Raw genomic sequence first — 24,161 nt, forward strand, 5'->3', positions numbered from 1 at the left:
AGGATCTACGGCCCTTAGATAACGCTATGAACTTCAAAACACAGTCGAGGGACCGTGTAAAAACCAACCTTAAAAAAAAAAAAAAAAAAAAGACCCATAGAAAGGTCTGGTCCTACTGCAGAACGATTCAGAAACGCGGTTGGACCGTTATCAGATCGGCGATGGCAGCCGATACCATTTCGTGCTAATTAATGAAACTCGAAACCGCCTCATACTTACAAGAAAACTCAAGCTTGCAACCGCACTACCAACGATACTTTCAGGGTTTTAGTTCTGCTTCTCAGCACTACTAATCTGGAAGCCTGACCTACCTCTACCCTTCCCAAAACCCTTAAGGCGAGGGAGGAGAAACTATGTCGTCTCTTTCTTGCCATGGGCTCCCGGATTTATCTCCGGACTCACTCGTTGCATCTGGTCGAAGCGCAGAGAAGCTGAGCCTTCCATCCCTGCAAACGAAGATGAAGTGTGACCCTGAGGGCTACGAGTCCGAGCTACTCCTCCTCTACCGCCACTTTGATTCATCTCTTCAGCTTTTCGAACAACAGGCCGCTCTCAATTTCACTTCCATAGGTGGCGTTGGTGGTGACGTCTCCGTCGCCAAGGACCTCGGTGACATGATCATGTTCCTCGCTCATGTTACTCCCTTCTACCCAAATCATCTCTCTCAATTCCCTAAGCAGCTCGCCGACTTACTCCGCTCTTCCGCTCTTTCACTTCCGTCTTCTCTCCGCGGCCATGTTGTACAAGCCCTTATTCTTCTTATGAACCGTAAGGTATTGCACAATTCCTATCTAATACTCTTTCTCCATTTTCATTTCTTTTTATTTCTAGTAGTTTTTACATTGTCCTTTCACACCAGAACACGAAATGCTTCAATTCAAACAGCACAGGCTGAAGTTGGTGTATCTATTCTAGGCCCCCTCTTAGTTTTACTATTTTTTTTTGTAAATCTTTGATAGCTTCAGTTTGAAATTTCTCGTTGTGGATGAATTCAAATGCCAAAGACGACCCAATCTGCAACGGGGCAAGAACTTCTAGGTTTTTGTTCATTTTGGTTCATAATTGCTGGAATTTTTATATGACCTCCGTCAAATTCAAGGAAGTTGCCAAAATAATTTTTGGCCGTGGTCTTTACTCCTTGTCAAGACCAAAGTATTTTCGGTGCTTTCGAAGAAATTCTTTGACATCTGATCCCATAGGATGTATATTAGCCTCTAAAATCTGTACCGACAGTTAGTGAATTGGTTAGACACAAGCTTATGTAATGCAAGTTCGCTAGAGTTGAGCTGGCCAAGGACAATTAATATTGAGTACCATACTAACCAACATCCACTGATTAATTGTAAGCAATATAGTCAGCTGCCTCATTCAAGCCTTACTTGGACTCCAAGAGTTTTTACTTTTCTTTTTCTCTCATCCCAAGGTTTCAAGAATCAGTAATCGGTGAATCACCTGATTCGGATCTTGACAACTAGGTATGGGTGATTCATGGACCAAAACCCTAAAATCATTGAAATTTCAGATCCGAGTGCTGAATCTAGGGTTTTTTGGGACTTATTCCAGCTGATTCCAATCTCATCCAGATCAGAATGGCAGTGACCGATTCCCTCCCCGATTCACTATTTAATCACCCCTCAAAAGGTTTTTTGGTTTGCAGGATGGGGATTATGTCCACCAGCTAGTGGACTTGTAGATAGATACCACTGGAGATTTATTTAGCTTATATTCTTTTGTCTGTACTTCCCCAACTATGTTACATTTCTTTGTTTAACAGGTTGTTGATATTGGGGACAATCTTGCTTTATTCATGGAACTTCAAACTTTAGGGGACAGGGCTATAAGAAAACTGGCCTTCTCTCATGTTGTTCATAGTATCCGGCGCATGAACCAGAAGCATAAGAATGAAGCCAATAATCGGAAACTTTAGAATATCCTATTTGCAATGCTACAGGTTGGTAAAAATTCTTATAGTAATGTTGTTTCTATTGTGTCTGAAATATACTGTGGAGTGAGCATTTTCATTGTTAATTGAACAACCTGACTCAAGTTAACTCATTAAGTCTTATCCTAGACTAGTGGGGTTTAGCTATAGCAATCCTGTTCCGGTAGAAAGGGCTGTAACCCAATGCAGGTCTTAACCTTCGGCATTTTTGCACAAAGTAACCGTTCTCAGACTTGAATGTGCGTTTTCCACAAGTCCACCCTATTTTAGGCCATCTATTGTTTACTGGCATGCATTGAGGAATTGAGATTTGATTGTACGTTGGCCTAACCAATGTCTATAAGATCTGAACCAGATTGGCCGATCCTCTGACAAGATTGAAAGTCCCATTGTAATCAATTTGATCCTATCAGGTGATTGGATGATTAGCTGTGTAATGCAGGTTGGATGAATCCCCCATGATCATGATCTCCATCAAGCTATCTGGATCAGGACTCGCTAATCCTTAAAACCTTGTTCTCAGGAACGAACTTCTTTGCTCACCCCTTTATCTAGGATCAGGATTGGATTCTTGAAGTTCTTTTAGGCTTTTACCACCCCAACTTGCAGCATATTGTTCCTACTTATGAGTGCATTCATTTATCTTAGTTGCACATATCTGAACCATTTAAACTGGATTTCTCTCATCTTGTAACCAGTGGCGAGCCAAAATTCTCTTTCAAGGGGCCTAAGCCCTATTGCTAAAAGATAGAGTTTGGTGGGACATGGACATGTGTCCTAATGCCTTGTGGAAAATTGGGAAGCTCTGGAAAATTTAGGCCCTGTTATCCGTACTTGTGTGAGATTATAGACTGGCAAGGCTAGAGAGTTTCTCTAGTCCAGCACTAAGGTTTTCCATTTGGAAGGGTAATGTGCCAATATTGATTTTATGTGATGCTCTAGATTGGCTGCATGCCAAGTCACTCATATTCAATCATAGACCTTCTCATGTATTTGTATATTCCCTTGCATTTTCAACTGTCCATTTCTTTTTAGAAAACATCATTTTTTTTTTCACCGGTTTCTCAGAGCTTTATTTCTCCACTTGGCCAACTCTGTTTTGGTTGAAACTTGACATGTAAGCAGGGGCCTTTGGAGTCTACCTGTTTACAAAATTTCAGCTCTGTCCAATTTGCCATGTGGAAAAATATTGGTGCCAGATTAAAGAAACCCTCTAATTTTGCCGGACTAGAAAAACCTTTTCCTAAAGAAAAGTCAACGTAGTAAACATAAAGCCATTTTCATATGCTTCAGGTGGGGCCAAAATCTAACATTTGGCCACATCATCCCTTCATGTTGCTCAAATCAAGATGCAGACCTGTTAAAGCTTATAAAAGGTTGCCTTCCCAGAAAAACTGTGTTTTGAACAAAAATGCTAACATATAATTGTCAGAAAAAAAAAAAAAAGGAATTTAGATGGACTAGTTATTAAAAAAGGATTTAGAAGTGCAATTATTCATTTGGACCAAGATCTCATGGCCTTTAAAGATCAATGGACCATTGTAAATTTTTTTTCCCACTTTTTGTATTAAAAAAAATATCCCCCAAAACTTAGGAAGATCAAAATTAGGGGGATAAGGATGAAAAAGTAGAGCAGAATAAAAGCAAATATTTGGAATCAAAATCAGCTCGATTGATATCAAGTGAGGTTGCCTTGAATCAATTTTAACTGCTTTGGGAAAAAAGTCTCCTTGTATCAAAATATAATTTAATCAAAATAAAAGAAGCTTATTGAGATAAAGAGAGAGAATGAGAGGGGGAACAAAAAGAGAAAACTAAAATTTAATGAAATCAGGATGACTTTGATGAGTTGAATTGATTTGCAAAAAGGGGGGGAAATGATGAATTGAACTTATTTCAAAATTGAAAATGAAAACTAAGAAGAAAAATAGTATTGACAAATGACAAAGAATTTGATTTAAATAGTACTAGATGAAGTGGTCTATTCTATCTTCTTCTACTTACTTATTTTTATTTGCTATAAAAAAGTCCGGATCAGTCCCCACATGGGATCCAGCCTTCCATTGGGGATCAGACCCCCTCTGACTTGTGGTCAGAGGAGGGTCTGATTCATGTCAGAGGGTGAAGGGCCGGACTCATATGGTGACCTCCCTGCATAGGGAGAGGATCTAAACTCGCTATAAAAGGGGGGGGGGGCTTCAAGAGAAGAGAATTTAGGTACAAAAGATTGGAGTGGCAGAATGGAAAGAGTGTTGTTATGTAATTTTTATTAATGAGATTTGAGGGAGGAGAAGCAAATAAAATAGTGGGACAAAACATGGTTAATAGGCTTTCCCTCTCCTTATAATTTTTTCCCCAATACGGGGGTTGGGCCTTGGGGGTGGGGGAGCAAAAGACGGGGGTGCAACTCGTGTTATAATGCCGCCTCATTTAAATCATATTGAGAAGATATAGAAAACCAAAATGTCAAGGGGCAATTACCCCCTCAACCGGTGCCCCCCTGGTTCCACCCAATGCTTGTCACCTATTGGTGTTACTCCTAAGTTTCCTGATATGTATTTGTTTTTGATTTTCTATTCTTTTTTCATGTTCTTTTTTTTATTTAATTCTCCATGCTTTTGAATGGGATCTCTTGTTCTTATTTTTTGCTTGCTTTTTTTTTTTTTAGTCAAAGTTGATCCATACTAAGTCTAGAATTGTCTATTGCATCAACAAGAAGACGAATCAAAAGCTAAAAGGTCTCTTACTGTACTTTGTGATCTTCATCGGAGAAGGGTCTGGTTTGATGATAGGACAGCAAATGCAATTTGCACTGCATGTTTTCATTCATCTTCAAGGTACAAATATCATCGACAACTGTGTTATTATTAACTTATTATCACTTTAGCACAATTAAGGGAATTGTAATCTGTATCTTTCAGGATCATGATTGCTTCTCTATCATTCCTTCTTGGTTTTGAGAAGATTGAAGCTGATGACAGTGAAAGCTCAAGCAGTGATATGACGTCTGAAAAGCCCCACATTGTTATTAGCAGGGAGGATGTCTACAAGGTTATCTGCAAACTGCTATATTTTTTCGTTGTTTGTGTTTTTGGAATTTAGATGGAGCTCTGTTTTTGTTATTTTATTCTTGGGAAAAGTTCTCCACATTCCCATGCCTCTCGCATCCTTGACATTCTCTCTTCTCCCTGACAATGGGTGCCCCCTACTGACAAAACCAATTCCTGCACCCCAGTTGGTTTAGTGAGGGAGATTCCCACCCCCCTCAAAAAAAAAATAAAAAAATAAAAAATAAAAAATAAAAAACCCAACAACTAGTAGCATTGGAGACCCTCTCTTATTTTCTTACTGACTTTTGTTATTTGAATTGTTTAAGATTTACTTATGGCTTAGTCTAGAATTGGGATGTACTTCAGTTAGTTTCATGAGGAAGCGTAGTGCTCTCTCTCCCCCCAAATGGCTATCTAATTACCTGAAGCTGGGAACCAATAGCCTACAAAGATCTAGACTAGCTGTCAATCATTAACCCTAATTAACAACAATTCAGCAACCTGGTTTAGGGTGTCATACCTGGTTGCAACTCTGTTCACAAGGCCTTTAAGATGTATGGAATGGGTTGCCAAAATTAGAAGTGCATCCGATGGTTCTAAGAACAGTATTTGGGCATTTTCTTGTGAAATGGTATCTATTTGTTTGCATTCAATACCTAATGAATAGAATTTGCGGCAAGTATCCACCATCTTATTCTTATGAAGTATATGTTTTAGCTCAACTTCGAATCGACCATTTTATTTATTTTATAACCATGTTTTTGGTTCCCTCACCTTTAGGCACATAACAAAGGTACATCTAGAAGTAAGAAGAAAAAGTTAGCAAAACTGAAGCGTGCCACCCGAAGCATGGAAAAGCAGCAGAGAATTTCTCAAACCAAGAATTCAAGTTGTTATTCAACACTTGGCCATTTGAAAGATGCACAGGTTAGTTGTTTCAATTCCAGCCTGCACATGATGTACTGCATCATTACAAATTCTTACTTGCATTGTGCATGTAGGGATTTGCAGAGAAGCTATTTTCTTGTCTTCAAGCTTGCAATGAACGTTTTGAGGTACATGATGTGCAACTTCTTCTTCTTCTTCATCTTTTGGGTAGTATCTTCTGCATTTATGCCTTATTTCTTTGTTGTAGTTTCTTATATAAAATGGATTTTATTGGGAGCTGAGCAAACCCTAAAATGTGATGTAGAACCCCGGTTCGAAAACCTTGTCGGTCCTCTTATGGGCCCACCAAACTTAAAATATGTTAATAACAAGGGATAGTGGCAAAACTGTAAAATATCAAGCTTATAAGGGAAGTGGTGGTACTGTAAATAGGTTGAAGTCCATAAGAGAGTGTTGTAATTTATGAGAATCAACTATAAAAGAAGAAAACAACTGAATGGACATTAACATGTTAATGCGAGGGGTATTCTTGGAATTGGAACATGTAGAGTGGGGGATGAACAGAATTAACATCAGAAAACATGGGGTTTGGTGTAAATAACATTAGTTGTCATTACTTGTAATTTCAAAGACCCAATGTCTTCTTCAACCATTGATTCTCAGATTCCAACAGAGGAGTTCGTCTTCCCGATAATGCAGTACTGACAAGGATTTACACAAGGAGAACCAAGACCAAGGTCGACCCAATTGGCTAACTGGGTCGACCCAGATCTGGTCCAAGTCAGCCCATGATTTGGGTTGCTGATGGGGTTACTAATTAGTTATTTAGTGCTGTTGGGGGGGGGGTTACTAATTAGTTATTTAGTTTCTATTTTGAAGTCCTAAATTAGTTTCTAATTTCAAGTCATTGTTAGTTTCTAATTTCTGTCAGAACTAGTTTCTATTTTCATTAGATTCTAATTTTTAGTTTTTAGTAACTTCTTGTAATCAGTTTTTAGTAACTCAGATTTAGTAACTTTGAGTTGCTATTATTTGTAAATCCTTCCCATCATTATAAATAAAGAAGATGGCTCTTTTATGAGCCACGATTTTGACAAAAACTATTTTGCTACTGCTGCTGTTTTTTCTGCTAGAACTTTTGTGTCTGATCACAGTGATGGGTTGGTGTTCGATCTAACGACTCCTTTCGGTGTGAAGCTTGGGAGGATCTTCGTTCTTCAAGTATTTTTTTTCTTTCCAAGCTTCCTCAAGTATCCTACTACTGCTCATCAATCCAAGTATTTATATCTTAAATTTCTGCCCAGAAAACTCTGCAAAACAGAGTATCCTTTCCCCTGTTAGGTAAAAAGGCAATAAAAGTCTTTCATCATAAGAAAGTAGGGATAGTTACTTAGACATCCTATGACCAGTTTGCTTGATAGTGGACATTCTAAACTATTGACAAGTTTGTAGGAAATCTGATAGTGTTAATATGATGTTAGTGATTGAAATGGAAAATATCAAATTTTTTTTTTTTTTCATGGTCAAATCAAATTTTTAAGTAGTAGATGAAGAGATTTTCTATTCACCCATCATTCATCTCATTTATGATACAAGACATGCCTAATTAGGATCACCCTTGTTCATGTCTCGTCAAAATTAACTGATTCTATAACCCAATAAAAATAAATAAATAAATAACTGGTTCATGCTTCATAGTTCAATCTTATACCATTTATGATTTACTAAAAAAAAAATTAAAAATTAAAAATCATGCATCAATGCCACTTGTACGGTTGTTGACTAATTAATCCGGGGTGATACGTCTATTGCATTAAGTTTTGATGAGGAGAATGTTAGCATCTGCGGGGGTTTCAGCAAATGGACCAACTATCCTGTTGGTGTTGGTACTGCCATCACCACCATCATTATTCTCTTAAAAATTTCCTTTTAAAACTTTAAAGGAGAAAGGGTACTATCATAAATTCAAAGGAATTTAAACTAATCAGATGGCATGTGTAACCATCTTTAGTGTAGGGCAATACTTTACGCATCTATTATGTCTTGAAGCATCTACACACCAAAAGTAGGCATTATTTCTTTCAATCCTAATAATAATATCTTAAGTATTGATATCCATAAATGGATATAGTTAATTTGAATTTTGACATGTGACTAATTCAGATCACATACTCTCAATCCAATCCAATGGTGAACGAATAAACCATCTCATTTTGAAAAAAAAAAAAAAAAACTTGGTGTTATTAATAATTCATCAAGATGAAAATTAAAATTAAACTATAAAGATTTTTTTTTTTGGTGGGTTTAGACTACAAAGAGCATTTTGCCATTGCTTAGAAGAAAAGGAGAAAAAAGTGCTACACGGCGTGGTTCCTATACCCGACAATTGTGGATTTAGTTCTTTGTATCGGTCTTTGCTAATATCGATTTGATTCGAATCAGAGTAGGAGAGGATCAGTGTGTGTTGATCATTTTTACTCATTGTTTTTCAGAAAAAGTGCTACACGGCGTGGTTTCTATACCCTACAATTGAGCCCATGGATTTAGTTCTCTGTATCGGTCTTTGCCAATATCGATTTGATCCAAATCAGAGTAGGAGAGGATCGGTGTGTGTTGAGCATTTTTGCTCATTGCTTTTCAAAAAAAGTACATTTTTTTACTGTTTAACCCTTGAAATGATACAGGTAACTGATCTGTTTAGGTCAAGGATTGGGGATCGATCTCAATCAATACAATATGAGGGCCGATATGAATTTGATACTTGAAACCATGCTTGAGCCTCCGTAATTACTTTCCTGCTCTCATGAGAAAAAGAAAAAAAAAAAAATCTCATTTATATTGATAGTATGAATCTTCTAATCTAAAATCATTTTCCGAAATTTCACATTTAATATTAATTAAATTTAACCCTTAAAGCGGGTATGGTAGAAAAGAACTAAGAGGAGAATCAAACCTCATCTTGTTTTATCACTTTTACATGTTATCTTCTTCTTCTTGGTACGAAAAAACGATTCAAAAAGATAGAGAATAAGTGTGTCTCATTGTGTCGACTATATAATGCAAGGCATTGAATTGGGGTGATCCGATCAGGCCTGTCTAAAACCAACCAGGATAGATCGATTGGCACCCCTAAATTGCTTGCTGGGTGTTGGGTGTCCGATGTAAGTCAGATACATTCGGGTGGGCCCATTTGTGAGAGTGTGGACCATTGTCCTATCTTATCATTGTCCACATATTACATGGTCGTGTAATGTGTTTTTTGTTAGGGAAAATGTTCTCTGAGCCGTTGGGGTATGGTAAGCTAGTAACTTTTTGTTGATCTCTCTCTTCCTCACATGAATGATCTCGCTGCGGTCTCGCTGCCCTTTTGATCAGTACCATCCATTGGTACACTCTACGCTTTTTGCTCAACAATCATCTCCCTATGTTCTAATATATTTTTCCCGGCTTGATTTGGTATTGGGCCAAGACTCTGCCAATGAGGAAGGGAATGAAGTGCATCCATTTGGGCCCAATCATGGCCCAACGGCGGACCTACTGATTAACCCCATCCATCCCAGAAAACTACAAAGGCTAACATATTCTTTACCAGAGACCATGGTCTTCGGTTGGAGAATCACAACCAAGTCTACCAATCCTAGAGTTGGGCTAGAGAGGGAATATGTGCTTAAGTCCCTGGGTTTATCAGACTACCAAGTGATTCAGGTGGAAACTCAGCCCAGCCCGACAGCTTGTTACGTTGGGGGTCCATAATTTTTTCCTTGGGCGTGAACTTAATATTTGCTACTCTTACTAAACGCAAGTTAGTAGCACTTTGCTTTGCTCCTCTCCATAGAGCCCAGGATCAGAGAATGATCCCACAACTGATAGTAATTGGGCATGTGTCCCGAAGTCACTTCAACTATGGGATCACTCTTTGATACTTAAGACTCTGTGGAGAAGAATCATATCCCCAAGTTGGGACCCAAAATAACACCTTGGTTGGTATTTTCTTTAAGATCTAACAACCCAAGGGGATCAAGTTGGAACCAAAATCCTAAATCGAAAGCACTTGTTTAAAACCATAATGAACGAATAAATAATCAGTACGGTTTTACAATAAAAAATAAATCTTATTGGTATATGGTACAATTTCGTTATCTGAGGTAAAACTATTTGATACAAATCAAACCATATCACGTTACTTATTTTCAAACCAAAACGAATATATATTATATATGTATTTGTTATATTATATATTGAATACGTTTTTTCATGAAACCTTATATATTATATATAAGATGCGCTTTATGAAACCATATAATAACTGTATAAAAATCGAATCAACTCAATTTGAATTTTGACATGTGACGAATATATCATTTTGTTTGAAAAAAAAAAAAAAGCAAACAAACTTTTGGTAATATTAATAATTCATCAAGATGAAAATAAAAATTCAACTATAAGGAGAATTTTTTTTTTTTTTTCCCCTGAAAAAGAGCATTTTGCCATTCTCAAAAGAAAAGGAGAAAAAAATGCTACATGGCGTGGTTACTGTACCAGACACTTGAGCCTATGAACTTACATTCCGGTGGAAGGAATTTTCATTGGTCCCACTAGTGCAGGAACCACGCGACCAGGTAGCAGCCTCTTCCCCCAGGAAAACACCCAAAATTCACTGGTTTTGTGCCTAGCACCGACGGAAGGAGAGTGCTGCATGATTTCAGAATATCCCGCGCCAATGGGGAGGGCTGCAGGAGCCGTGGGCTCGGCAATGGAGTGTATAGATAGGTAGCTTGGGATGATGAGAATGGGCCGTGAGCAACTGGGCGTGACTTTAAATTGCCGCTGCGCCAAATTTGTCTGGTTAAGCTGCGCCGGTGAATCGCTTTGTTTAGACTTAAGAGAACGGTTTCATCTTTCAATCGAGTAGGAGACGAGGCAGATTTATTTCTTTGTTCCATATTATATATATGTGATTCCATATCGAGTCAACACTCGACAGAGAGCCAAAAGCAATCTTGGATTCTTGAGGACCAAATCTTTAGAGCCGTAACACTCTCACGAATTCTTCTTCTCCGGCAAGAACTGCAGAATTGATTCATTTCTTGGACCTCGGAGATGGATCCTCAGTCACAGGCGGGAACCAGCAATTTGATGCCCTTCCACAATGGAAGCATGGGTTACTTGATGCCACCGCCAACAGCGCCCCCGACTTCACCGACTCCTACAAGAAGTCTGTTTCTTACTTTAGTACCCACACACGTGAGTGAAATGAGGGTTCGTGTAGATTTACAAGTGTTCGGACCAGTGTGGTCGATAGAGATGAAGAGGTTGACGGAGGGGATCGTTACTGTTCACTTCTATGATGAAAGGGATTCGAAAGCGGCGTTCGAAGCGATACGCCAACAACACAAACAGTATCAGAAGAGGCTGACGGAACATTACACCACTTTAGGCTGGTTAGTCGCCCCACCGATGCCTCAGTTGACAGATGGCCTTATCGATGGCATGGCCATCTGGGCTGAATTTTCTGTTCATGGGATTTCCGCCCGCTATGATCATGGGAGTCTTATAGTTACTAATTTGGATTCGAAGGTGTCTTCAAGAATGGTTAAAGAAATGTTCGAAGGTTTCGGCGGTATGGTTTCTATCTGGGTTCCGACTTGCAATGAATTCTTTTATTTTTTGGGGGTAATTCTTTCTTATTCGATCAAGTTCTCTAATTCAGGGCCTGTGAAGGAACTGAGAGAAGCGTCATTGAATAGTCACCAGTGGTTCGTGGAGTTCTTTGATATCAGGGATGCGCTCGATGCTCTTAAGGGATTGGATGGACAAAAATTTCACAAGAAGCGTTTGAACATTCGGTTCAGTACTTTCCCAGAAGGCCATGGCAGAAGGTAATTCAACTCAACTCTTCTGCTCTGACTACTATTAACTTCGATGGCTTAATTAGGCTTCGGAATTGGAATAGCAGGTATGAGCATTTCTTGATCAATAAAGAGATCAGGGATACCAGGACAACTATCATGATTAAAAACCTACGCAACCGTCTCACTACAAAACTGCTGTTAGACGTACTTGACAACCACTGCCTACGCTGCAACGAGAAGATTGCCGACGATCAACCGTGGTCTTCGTATGATTTCCTTTATCTCGCCGTCGATTTCAGGTACAATTCTCTCGTTTTTCACTTTCTAATAAGAAAAAACCTGAATTAACTTTTTCAATCTTCAATATAGGACCAAGTTGAACAGGGGATTTGGATTCGTCAATTTTACTTCTCCCTATGCGGTAATCCGGTTTTACGAGGCATTCCACAATAAGCAATCGGACATCTTCAAGTCCAATAAAAATGGGGAAATCTGTTACGCTAGATTACAGGTATGTCGATCTTCATTTAACTTCCTTGTGCGATCTTTAATTAGTTCTAAATAGTGTGGTGGTGGTTTGTAGGGTTTGGAAGAATTGAAGGGTCGTTTTCAGAATTCAGAATTTAGGTGCGACATGGACGAATTCTTACCGGCGGTGTTTTCACCGCCTCGCGACGGGAACCAGGTCACTCAACCTCTGACCATCGGCTGCAAGACCAATTTGGCTGAAGCTGGTGATGATGAGTGAAGAAGATGGTTACGATAGGTCCAATCAAGAAGTTAAAATGTAATTATGAATAATGGATTTCTAAATTCTTCATTATCTTTCACCCTATTATGGTCTAAAGATAACCATTTCAGCCAGATCAAGAGTCAGATGGGATGGGATCATCATGATTGGAGAGAAATTAAGTCATCTTGGACGCCGATTAAAACAAAAAATGGAATCGAATCTGTGGAATTGATCGAGTTAGATCCCGATTCTGATTTCAGGGTTAGTGCGGAATATGGATCAGTTGGTTGGACCCAATTCCGGGTTATTTAACCATGGCTGAACCACCAGGGTGGGGTCACATGATCCGCAAATCCCGCCCACCACGCGGCTTTTGGCAGTTGGCCACTTGGCCTGGGCCGTCCACCCCGCAACAACTCGATTATAGACCAATACAAACCCGTTAAGTCTACCTGATAAAAGACCGAATCAATTTCAATGAAATCGAACTTTCTCTCAATGATTCGACTTTGGTTTAACCAAATACTAGGCTGAAAGTAATGCAGTCTAACCCAAATCAGATTAAACAGACCAATTAACACAGACCAAATTAGAATTGGACATAATTAATCCCAAAAAGCCCTAGAATCGGTTGTATTGAAATGGCACGAATCAAGATCAATTACGGATAATTTTAAAAATTTACAAGAATCAAGAAGAAAAACAAGAGGTAAAAATCCGAATATAAGGAAAAAAAAAAAAAAAAAAAAGTTTAATATCCTGCAATAACTGAACAATCAATCACTTGTGTTTTCCAGTAATGCCCTCTTCCGAGGCCCAAAATTGCACACGGTCAATATGAGAACCCTCCCCCAATGTAACAGAATGTATTTGATTCAATATTCTATTGGAAAACTTTCTTTATTATTTATTTTCCGACTTTTACATGGTTTTTCCGGTTTGATTCGTTTTCGTTGTAGAGCCTCAGTTTCCCATATTACCCTATATATAGGGCATTGAAGACTGAAATTAACTTAGATCCAGATTTTATGAAAAAAAAAAAAAAATCAAAAATCAAAGGAGAGAATACATGAAATCGATGGTGAGATGGACAGAATCGGAGGAGGACAAAGGCTGACAGTCGCCTGTCGCCACTGTCAGCAATCTGCGCATTGAATAGTTTATATAGTGATTGTTTAGAGATCTCTAACAGCAGTTTTTGAGTGAGATTGTTGGGTTATATGTTCTTGATCAAGAACATAACCCAACAAGTACACTCAAAAGGTGCTGTTACAGAAGCTAGACAAACATTGTATACACTGCAATGACCAGATTGCCAACCGGGACGGTCTGGTCGATCAGCCTTTGTATTCCTACAATTTTGTCCATCTGCATGCCCATCCATTTCATGATTGGGGCGTTTCCCCTCTCCTTCTTTCTCCCCAAAATTCCACAAAACCTGCAATTTGTTTCTTTGATGCTGGAAGAAAAGAAATTGGTAAGTTTTGATCACTTCTTCGTTGGTGTGCAAAGGATCGATTGATAACTAGGTAGTGATGAACATTCCGTATATTCCCTAAAGGTAACATATAGTTTATCATGTGACCTATGATTGTACGGAGTTGTTTTCCTATTACTATTGATGTACTGCACATAACAACTTTATCATGCTTTGGTTTTATTGTATTCTAACGCCAAACAGCTATGTAACTTCCTTGATCTCGTCTTCTATATAATCCTTCTGCTCTTACCTTATTGCATTAGTAAAGGGGCTAGAGACTAGAGACCTCTTGGTGATTGGTAAGGAGGGCGGCTGGATATGTTATAGAAAGGGAAGGCAAAGGTGGTACTCGAATGGATCTTCCATATTTTGAGCAGAGATTTTTCTCTGTATAGAGAAGTGATTTTTCCCCCTTTGCAATGAATTAAATGGGCTGGTCATGAACTGATCGTTATTCTTTATTTTGGGGGAAATATGCTCTATTTGCTTTTGTTGAAAGTTGAGAGCAATGACCAATCCCAGCACTGATCCCTTAATGTGCATGTTTTCTGGATTGCTGATTTTTATTTATTTATTTATTCCTTTTTTTTTTTTTTTATTAGAAATCTAAAAAATAATGGAAATAATTGCGTCCAATAGGATTTGAACCTATACCAAAGGTTTAGAAGACCTCTGTCCTATCCATTAGACAATGGACGCTTTCTCAGTTTTGTTGCCATATCCCTTCATTTATGCCTTTCTTTTCTTATCATGGAGTGAGCCACCAACCTGGCTCACCTAATGCCATTTGTGGCCACTGTTAATTAACACCAAATCTCCAGCACAATCACTCGAGAGGCCTGGGTCGATTAGGAACAGAGTTCAGTCCTTGCCCTTGTTAGCATTCATTTTCTATTTCTTGCGATTAACTCATTGATTATGTTATTCAGTTAAGTTGTTGTTATTATTGTCCATGTTAGTTTTGTTACATTTCTCATTATTAGCATTAGGAATAAAAAAGGCTTGGATTCATTTTTGTTGATGCCTTTAATCTCACTTGTATATGATGTATCTATATGTCTTGGGCTGTACACCAAGTTTTAAAATTATAGATATTCTGTTGAAAATATGAATGATTTGTGCAGGTGGTCTCATGTTTTGGGTGATTATTCATTGTTCAATGGCTAAAGGGTGAACATGAAATGAACCAGATAGGTAGCTAACGGGACCATTATTGTTTCAGATACTACTAGTTTTCAGACCGGAGACTCTGTTTCAGGTCACTCCCTTGACCTTTCGTTTCTTATTCACATTTATAAAAATCATAGATGGTTGGCTTTATTTTTTACCGAAACCCTTTTCTCCATTATCTACTAATCTCTGCTTCGATTCGAGTTAAAACAGAGAAACAACTGGGACAAACGAAGAAGCATTTGAAAGAGAAACAAGTGGAGAGAGAACTTAATGGATGTGAGGATTTCAATCTTTCTTTAAGTCAAAACATATTTTTTTTCTTTACCACTTCTATTTGAGATTTATGAGATTTGATTATGTTTCAGGGATTGAATTTTACTATGTTTGCAACGTGGTAGAAACGTGTTGATGATATATTGTTGTTAGGGTCTCGATTGCAACGTGGTAGAAACTTCTTGATGATATATTGTTGTTATGGTCTCCATATAGTCGTATACTCCTAGTATGATGGCTCTTTCCGTTTATGAGTCTCAAGGTTTCTCTTCCTATGGTTTCAGATTAAGATAGGATTATGGGTGGAATGGGGAGGTGGGGGTGAGTGTTTTGGAGTAGTAATGCTCCCAAGTTTTAAATTTATATATTCACTTTTATTTAATTCGCTAACTTTAATATTCCAATGTCAAAAACTTATCTTAAGCTTCCTACAACTCCTCTACCTTTTACTTTCTTACTGATACTCCCCTGCTTTTTAATTTTTACATCTCTTTCTCTCTTGCTCTTTTTAAATACCCAAATTACGCTTCCTTTTCACTTATATCTTGTTACACTTTTTTTTTTTATTGATTACTTTAAAATATGGTTTGAACCAAACCACTTACAAGTTATGTCTCATCCAATCATCAAGGATATTGAAATAACTAATGTGTCCTTACAGATATTGTTTATTTATTTATTATTATTATTATTATTTTCGTCTCATCAAATCATCAGGATGTTGTTTATTTATTTTTTATTTTTTATTTATCTCATCCATCATCACAAATTTAGCAATCTATTTTTTTATCCTTATTATATTGGTATCGGTCTCAGCCAATCTAAGGATTAAAAAAAATAAAAAACGCATGGCACCCGATTGAAACATACAATACCGATATAGATATAGATCGAATACAAAATTATTCTTTTTTGAATTTACAATATCCTTAATGGTTAGATGAGACAAAACTAATTAGTGGTTTGGTTCATGTTTGAACCAATCAATTTGAAAAAAAAGTGTAATAGGTTACAAGTGAAAGGGAAGGGTAATCTGGGTGTTTAGAAAGAGCAGGGGAGAAACATATGTAAGAATCAAAAAACAGGTGAGTATCAGTAAAAACATAAAAGGTACGGGAGTTTTAGTAAATATAGGCCAAGTGTAGGAGAGTGATAATAAATTCCCTCTTCCAAATAAGCCTTAATCGCATCTCTGATATCAAAGAACTCCATGAACCGGTAGAAACTCTCCTTCTGTGTTCGGTTCATTGAGTTGTTTGATATCAAAGATGCACCCAAGGCTCTCTCGGGAATTGAGATTGGATGGCAAAATAATTCAAGGGATACGATTCTACCACCCAAAAAAAAAAAACCAAAGGGTTACGACAATCAATTCCTTGGTTCCTCCTCTCCCTCAAATCATGAAAAATATTACCAAGTTCATCTCCATCAAATAATGTTTTTTTTTTTTTTTTTTTTTCTTTCCCAAGTATAGCATTGGGGACTTCTTGTCATCGAGAGGGATGATTTGGCTTTAATGTCACCCCTTTTACTGTATATATTACGATATTAAAATCTCTCTCTCTCTCCAGTGTAAATACCGTGATACTTATTGGATCTCTCAAGGCCACACGGCCACTACTACATTAGTGGTAGTATCAGTTTATATTAACAAAATTGTGAAAAGAATGCTTCCTAGTTGTGAGGTCGCAAAATTATGCCCCACCCATGTGAAATTTAAAAGATTCATCCCCTATTGATGTCCATGGGTGTTCCATCATTCCCTTATTGATTCCCATAAAACTATGCACATTAATTATATCCTCTTGGTTACCAAAAAAAATAAAAAATTTATATCCACTTAAACTTATCAGAAAAAAAAAAAAATATTTAACTCTAGGCTAGACCGGATTGGGTCAAAAGAAAGATCCAATAAGCATCGCAATTTTATTACAGAACTTCATGATCGATTCTGGAGTCTAGATTCCAAACTGACGTTAGGAAAGATGCAGGACTATTGAGAATACTTACGTCTATCAGCCATAGCATCTGATAGGATCATTGCAACCTTTCCTAGCCGATTGCTTTGACCCATTTCGTCCACCTTTCTCCAGATATTGCTGATGATACTCTTCAGAACGGTAGAACCACTACAAGAAAACACATTTATGGCGACGGTATAAAAATGCTACCGTCACCAAATATAATATATGGCGACGGTTAAATAGATTCCGTTGCCTAATACATTTATGGAGACAGTAAAATAATACTTGTCGCGAAAAATGAATTTCAACGACGAAATTAAAAATACCGTAGCCTAATCATTTTATCACGACAGGTTAAATTTAAACGTTACAAAAAATTATTTAAGGCAACGGAATTTTTTAATACCGTAGTGAAATAACATCTTAGACATCGGTAAATTTTTTACCGTTGCCTAATATCCTATGCTAAATCAATACCGATGTAATTTATAGCGACGGTAGAAATGATGTTGTCACAAAATATAATTTTGGACGACATTTATAATTTTCCTATTGCCAAAAAGATTTGGACTATCTGATTTTATATGTGACGACGGTAAAAACACTACTGTAGCAAAAAATCATATACAATGATCAATTATGTGATTTTGATTCATTGATTTTAGGCAACTATAATTTTATTCTCGTCGCCAATTAAAGATATAGCAATGGTAAAAAATATTATCGTCGTCAATAAAGTTTTACAATGAATTTTAAAAAAATAATAAAAAAAAAACTTTAATTAAAGAATTTTAGACGCGGGAGAGGTTTCTTAATTTACTTATGGTTTTGGTTTTCCGCGCTTTTCTTTTCCGCACAAAGTTGCTTTTGTAGTATTTCTCTGTCTCAAAACCTCCTGATTCTAATTTAATTTAAATGAATAAACTTTTGTTCCATATTTCAAAGTCTCTCTCTCTCACGTCTCTCCTCTACCCTACCCCCTCTCTCACGTCCTCCTCTACACTAACCACCCTATCTCTCTCTCTCTCTCTCTCTCTCTCTCTCTCTCTCTCTCTCTCTCTCTCTCTAAGATGAATGCATGTGTTGTGTTTCATTGTTTGCCGCCATTGAAGGTTAGGTAAAGCTTCTGAGTTTACAAGAAGCCCGAGTTTCTCTATTAAGGTTGCATCGGACTTTTAGGAGTGTTGAGACTTCGAAGCAAGTCTCTCTAGCCAATAGACTTGGGCTAGGTAGTCACAGTACCTTAAAAAAGGGTGAGTTATTCGGAGACATTATCGTAAAGACCTAAAGGTTATAGCTTTCTTCCTCTACATAGCTGTTCTGAGTGATGATCTGGTGAGTCAGAAGCATCTAAGAGCTGGATTTTTTTTTTCATACTTTTTCTCAGCTTCTAATCTGTGCTATATTTCTATGAAAAAAGAAAAAAATAGAGAAAGCAATCTACGAGTGAAGGTACACTTTCTGTCCTTTCCCTTGTTTTATACCTCAAATTTGTAAAATTTGATTGCTCTGTTTGCTGTTATTGTGCTCCCTGATTCTGCCCAATGAGGAAGATACTAATTGAAAAATTCAAATGACCCTACACCCTAACCAATGAATGCCAATAGATGATCCAACTCTCCCACCAAAATCTCTATACCTCGGCTCCCCACATCGTTGGCAAGAATCCCGTCACTGGTAGGACCTGGAGTTCCAATCTTCTGGCCTGCTCGTCTTCAAAGTGTCCAACAACATTCAATAAACAATTTAAACAGGCCAATAAGGGAAAAGAAAAGACAGCCTAACCATTACTAAGATTTTCTTCTATAGTGGTCTCTACTCTCTAACACACTAGTAGCCCATATCACAAACATCTACTTCCATGTAAAGCAAAAGAGACACAAATTGCTCCTCTTGGGGCTACAGTAACACTTCTTCCTTTTAATATTGCTGATAGTTAGACCAATAAGTAGTACCACACCCAATTGAAAGTCAAATCTATACATAGCCAGATTATGAAAAGTTTCTCAAGTAGGAAAAGCCATGACAGAGTAACATCAGTTTTACTTAGCTTGGAGTTCAGCTATGGGAGTGATATTTAGTCTTAATAACCCATAAATTACATTCAATTTTGTCTGAACTTGAATGCAGCTAAATGGGTTGCCGCGAATAGGAATTGCAAGAATGGGAACCAAGTGGGACTGAATGAGAAAAAGTAAAATATTGAAGAGGAGTGGTTATGGGCTCATTTTGATGGACTTGAGGAATAGAACGAGAGGAGGAAGCGAGCTCTAGCTAGGGATGGCAGAAGAAGAAATAGATTCCGGAGAAACTGCTCATGTCTCCCATATAAAGTGAGAGACAGGAAAGATTGTAACCCTCTCCACCAGAACATATATATATATATATATATATATATCCCTATTATTCAATATCTACATGAAAAACCCCATTGAACCTTAGGGAACTGACTATGGAATTATGGGGCCTACATCGGAATGATGTGGCGAATCAAATCCTATCAATGTGGGCACAGGTGCTCTCATATTGACCAATGATTGGATAAGGAAGAATCCGATCACCATATTTCATCAGATAAGATGAATATTCCACATATTAAAAAAAAAAAAATCCCTCAGACATACAATTAGGACCCACCCCACACCGTATTCTCAATTCAGAGAGATCAGAAAGGCCTAATCATGTATGGATGCACCTGCTGTTAAATATTTCTCTATTTTTTTTCCAGATCAATCTCCTTTTTATTTTTTTGGAGCCTACATTTATTTTATCTTTTTCCTCCATGTTCAATATAGTTGTTTAATGAATTTAGACCACTTTAGTAGTATTTGGGGTGTTACTAGGTTATGACTTGTGATAATTTTTGTTCCATGCTTTTTACTCCAATAACATCTTTAAGTCAACAGGTACTTTCTTTCCTTATTTTTGGTTCAATAGAATTTGGTTCTGCATCCTAGATTATTCCATAATAAGTTGAAAATAGATATATTATTTGTGTTAGTAATTCATTGCAATTTTGAGACATTTTCTTTTATGTTGACTTATTTGTTTTTGGGATGTACATATCTTTATATCAACTTGCATTCAATGATCCCCCTCTCCACCTCCCTATGTGTGTGGATAAACAAATGATTTTGTTAGAAGGGGACAATCATATAGGAATAAGACCATCAAAGGAAAAAAAAAAGAAAAAAGGGAGGGGGAGGGGGAGGGGCAGAAACCAAAAAAACAAATCGAAAAACAGATTGCACTTATTTTCCACTCCTTTACATTTATAAATTATTTACCTTTCACTATTAACAAATTCATCTTATTCCACTTCAACTCTGCAAAGATTCGTACATAGTGGTATTCAATTTAGGGGAATGACAATTGGATTAGCTCTGATGGAAGAATTGAGGACTTGACCACTTACCATAAAATAGAGTTTTGTAATGCTTTTGAATTGCTGGCCGTAAAAGTACATAAGTATAAGAGCATTTGGTGACAGACAATAAAAACATTTAATGTTGATTGAGTAGGCATTCTTAATACTAGTTTAAGAACCAATAATTTTGTTCTAATGTTTTTTATTTATTTATTGAAAGATGTCCTTTTTATTTTCTTAGCATTCAAACACAACATAAGTTAATTTTCCTATATTGTAGGATATTGTTAAATCTGATTCGGCAAGGCAAGGCAAGGCAAGGCTATGAAAGATAGTGAAATATCCTTTGGAGGAGTATGCAAGACAAATCCAATTGATGAAGAATGCAAAGTCTGAAGTTTGATATATAGATTGTAGGAATTTTTTGAAAGTGGAATGAAGACAATGACTTCTTATTTATGATTGTAAGACTTTTTGAAAGTGGGATGAAAGCAATGAATTCTTAGTTATGGTTGTAAGACTTTTTGAAAGTTAAATGAAGACAATGACTTCTTATTTATGATTGAAAGACTTTTTGAAAGTTAAATGAAAGGAATATATTCTTATATGGATGTCTGAATTGATCTTCTTTTCTGAATTGGACAATGTATATTACTGAAAATAATTTACAGGTAATATGTAAAATTTACTAATATAAATATATATTTTTTTCTTATTTTATATTTAGCGACGGGTTTTATTATACCGTTGTTTTAAAAAGATTATTATTAGGCTTAGGCGACGTGTAGTAGCCGTTGGCATATACATTTTTGGCGACGGATTTTTTTATATTGTTGTTATAAACAAATTGCATCTATTATTTATATAGTTATAGGCGACGGCATTTGCTGTCGCTAAAAATATATTTGGCGACGGAAAATATAAAACTGTCTCTAATATTATTTTTCCCAACACCCCATGATTTTTCGTCGCCTATTTTTAGCTGCAGCAATATAGGCGATGGAATTGGAGACAAAAAATTAACTGTCGCCTCTATATTTAGCGACGGTTTTTTATTTTTTGCGACACTTTTTTTCCCTCGCCAAAAATGTGTTTTCTTGTAGTGAACTTCTTCGCAGGAAGAATCTCTGTAACTATTTTTTTACCTATTATCTCGTTTTGCTTTGCTTCCATTGATTCCTGGGCCAACTGAGCTTGGGCCTCATTGTAGTAGTAGATGCCGGATCGGTACTGTGAGCCCACATCCCCACCCTACCAAGTACATATATACCTTCATGAAATGAGCATTTATTTTTTCCCAAAAAAAAAAAAAATATTGACTCCTTTTGTCAAGCCTCATGATAATTTGGGCTTGAAACTTGAAAATGCTTCAAGACAAAATCCAATTGCTTTTCAAGCTAGCCACTCTTCAAGAACCCCCAATTTCATAATTTTGAAGGCTGATGAAATGCAAGAGGGAACTCAGTCGAGATAAGGATGTCAATTAGTCTGGTTTCAATTAACACAAGATCTTATTAACTACGTATTTTCCACTTGGCATGAAGATGAAGTAACAGCCTAGAAAAACATCTTTCCAATAAATTCTGTTTGGTTATCCAAAAAACACTAGCTGATTTGATGAACTAACACCAAAAAAAAAAATTGTGGGTTTTGAACTTTGATCTTTTGCACTGGCCATAGCAAAAAAACGTAACATAGCTATCTTAATTACATGTTAAGTTTCAAACCAAAATAGTATTATCCATGTAATGGAATAAAGCCAAGAAAATCTGTTGAAACATATATAAGAAACTTTTGAATAAGGCAAATGATTTTTCTGCACTAGCATATTCTGTTGTATTAATATAACTATTTATTTTATATTATAAAGTTTCAAAATTGTGACATGTCCCCTTGTTTTACATTTTACTTTTACTTTCATTTTAACTTTTGGGTCTTGAGCTCAAAAATGTTGGAGAAAAGTTTTTGAATGAAAAATTCAAAAAAACACAAAAGCAAAGCCAAAGACTTGTCTTTTAAAACAAGTTGTTTAGTTCCACATTGGAAGTAGATGAGTGGGAGTGTGGGTATATATATATAGGTTTGTTACTTAAGGGTGCAAGCCCTTTGGAGAGGCACTCTCCCTTGTCATGTATGTGTGGGGGTTTCCTGGGGTGCTTTTGAATCGCATCGAGCCAAAGTTGGGGTCAGGTGTGGGTCAAACATCCACCCCATATATACATAGAGCGATGCTTTATATACATAGATAGGTCTGTACGTATACAGACCCCTCCTCTACCCTCTATTTTTGAAAGTTGCATAAACAGTGTTACAAAACCTTGCTTAGTGAGCCTAACCTTTCTCTCCCAAAGGATCAAAGTCTATGTAGAAACAGACAGAGATCATAGGGTTGCTTTATCTTGGAGGTAAAACACAGGATTCCCCATTTGTAGTGATATAGGGGGCATTTCAGACCTTAAGGAGAGCATCTTCTGATACGACTCAACCCACCTTGGTTCTACCATCTATACAATGGTCTTATACGGGTACCATTTTCTAACATATTCAAATGGGAATTTATGAACCATAGACTAAGAAATGGATAAACAAAAATGGACGGAATATGGACGATATAGATTCAGTCGGTTGGACCAAATTCCGGGTTATTTTAACCCTGGCTGAGCCAGGGGTAGTTGACCAAGTTGAGCATCCTATCCTGGTGGGGTCACATGATCCGCGAATCCCGACCACCACGCGGCTTTGTCAGTTCGCCGGCCCTCCACCCCATTCCGATCAATATCCCGCCGGACTGCCGCCCCATTTCTTACTCCCTTAGTTTTAGAGTAGAAGAAGACATAGATATAGGTTGAACTCCTTCACAGTTGCGATTAAAAGAGTTTGCACCTTTTCTCAAGAGATTCTTTTGCTTTGCGAGCATGAGGAGTATCTTTTGCTTGAATCGCCAATCGTAATTCCCATAAAACTACGAGCACGAGGAGTATCTTTTGCTTTGCGATTAGGGGAAATCTTTTTGGAGTTCGCACCTTTTCTCAAGATACTCCTCGTGCTCGCAGTTTTTGTAACTCTTGGGGAATTTACCCATCGTTAAGGTCTCCCTTTTTACAATGGGTTTCTTAGGTTCCCCCTCCTGGTGATGTTCTGGCTATCAACTGTGATGTGTCTTTAGATCAACATAGAGCTGGTTTTGGGTGTTTGGCTCATAATAGTAGTGGCGTTGTCATCTTTGCCATAGCTGGATTGGCTCCTCCTTCTACAATGATCACCCATGAGTTATAGGCTAACATAGCTGGGTTAGAGGAGGCTATCAAGTTGGGGTTTCAAAGAATTATTATTCAATCTGACTCTAAAATTTCTGTTGATTATATTAACAAGGTCAAGAGTGGCCCTTGGAAGGTATGGTGGTTATTAGAGCATATCAATAAGCTTCTCTCTTGCTTCA

General features: G+C 37.3%; 1 protein-coding gene, 1 long non-coding RNA gene and 1 other non-coding gene across 5 annotated transcripts; 2 read left to right on the forward strand and 1 right to left on the reverse strand.

Annotated features, from left to right (window-relative positions):
- The first annotated feature begins 254 nt into the window (after window positions 1-254).
- On the forward strand, window positions 255-6,678 carry LOC122077811. Of its 3 annotated transcripts, none has more exons than XR_006139965.1 (6): window positions 255-773; window positions 1,775-1,951; window positions 4,611-4,779; window positions 4,864-4,993; window positions 5,773-5,919; window positions 5,994-6,678. It is a non-coding gene; the product is annotated as an uncharacterized LOC122077811 (long non-coding RNA). The 3 variants fall into 3 exon arrangements; XR_006139963.1 differs by having other exon boundaries at window positions 4,617-4,779; XR_006139964.1 differs by having other exon boundaries at window positions 4,662-4,779.
- Window positions 6,679-10,409: 3,731 nt separating this feature from the next.
- Window positions 10,410-12,552, forward strand: LOC122078036 (protein terminal ear1-like). Its single transcript, XM_042643912.1, has 5 exons — window positions 10,410-11,500; window positions 11,591-11,759; window positions 11,837-12,031; window positions 12,102-12,243; window positions 12,316-12,552. Exons 1-5 carry the CDS (start codon window positions 10,981-10,983, stop codon window positions 12,478-12,480), a joined length of 1,191 nt encoding a protein of 396 aa, XP_042499846.1. The 5' UTR covers window positions 10,410-10,980; the 3' UTR covers window positions 12,481-12,552.
- A 2,020-nt stretch (window positions 12,553-14,572) lies between these two features.
- On the reverse strand, window positions 14,573-14,644 carry TRNAR-UCU. Its single transcript has one exon. It is a non-coding gene; the product is annotated as a tRNA-Arg (tRNA).
- Window positions 14,645-24,161: the final 9,517 nt, after the last annotated feature.

Source organism: Macadamia integrifolia, chromosome 5 (assembly GCF_013358625.1).
Source record: "Macadamia integrifolia cultivar HAES 741 chromosome 5, SCU_Mint_v3, whole genome shotgun sequence".
Classification (NCBI taxonomy): domain Eukaryota; kingdom Viridiplantae; phylum Streptophyta; class Magnoliopsida; order Proteales; family Proteaceae; genus Macadamia; species Macadamia integrifolia.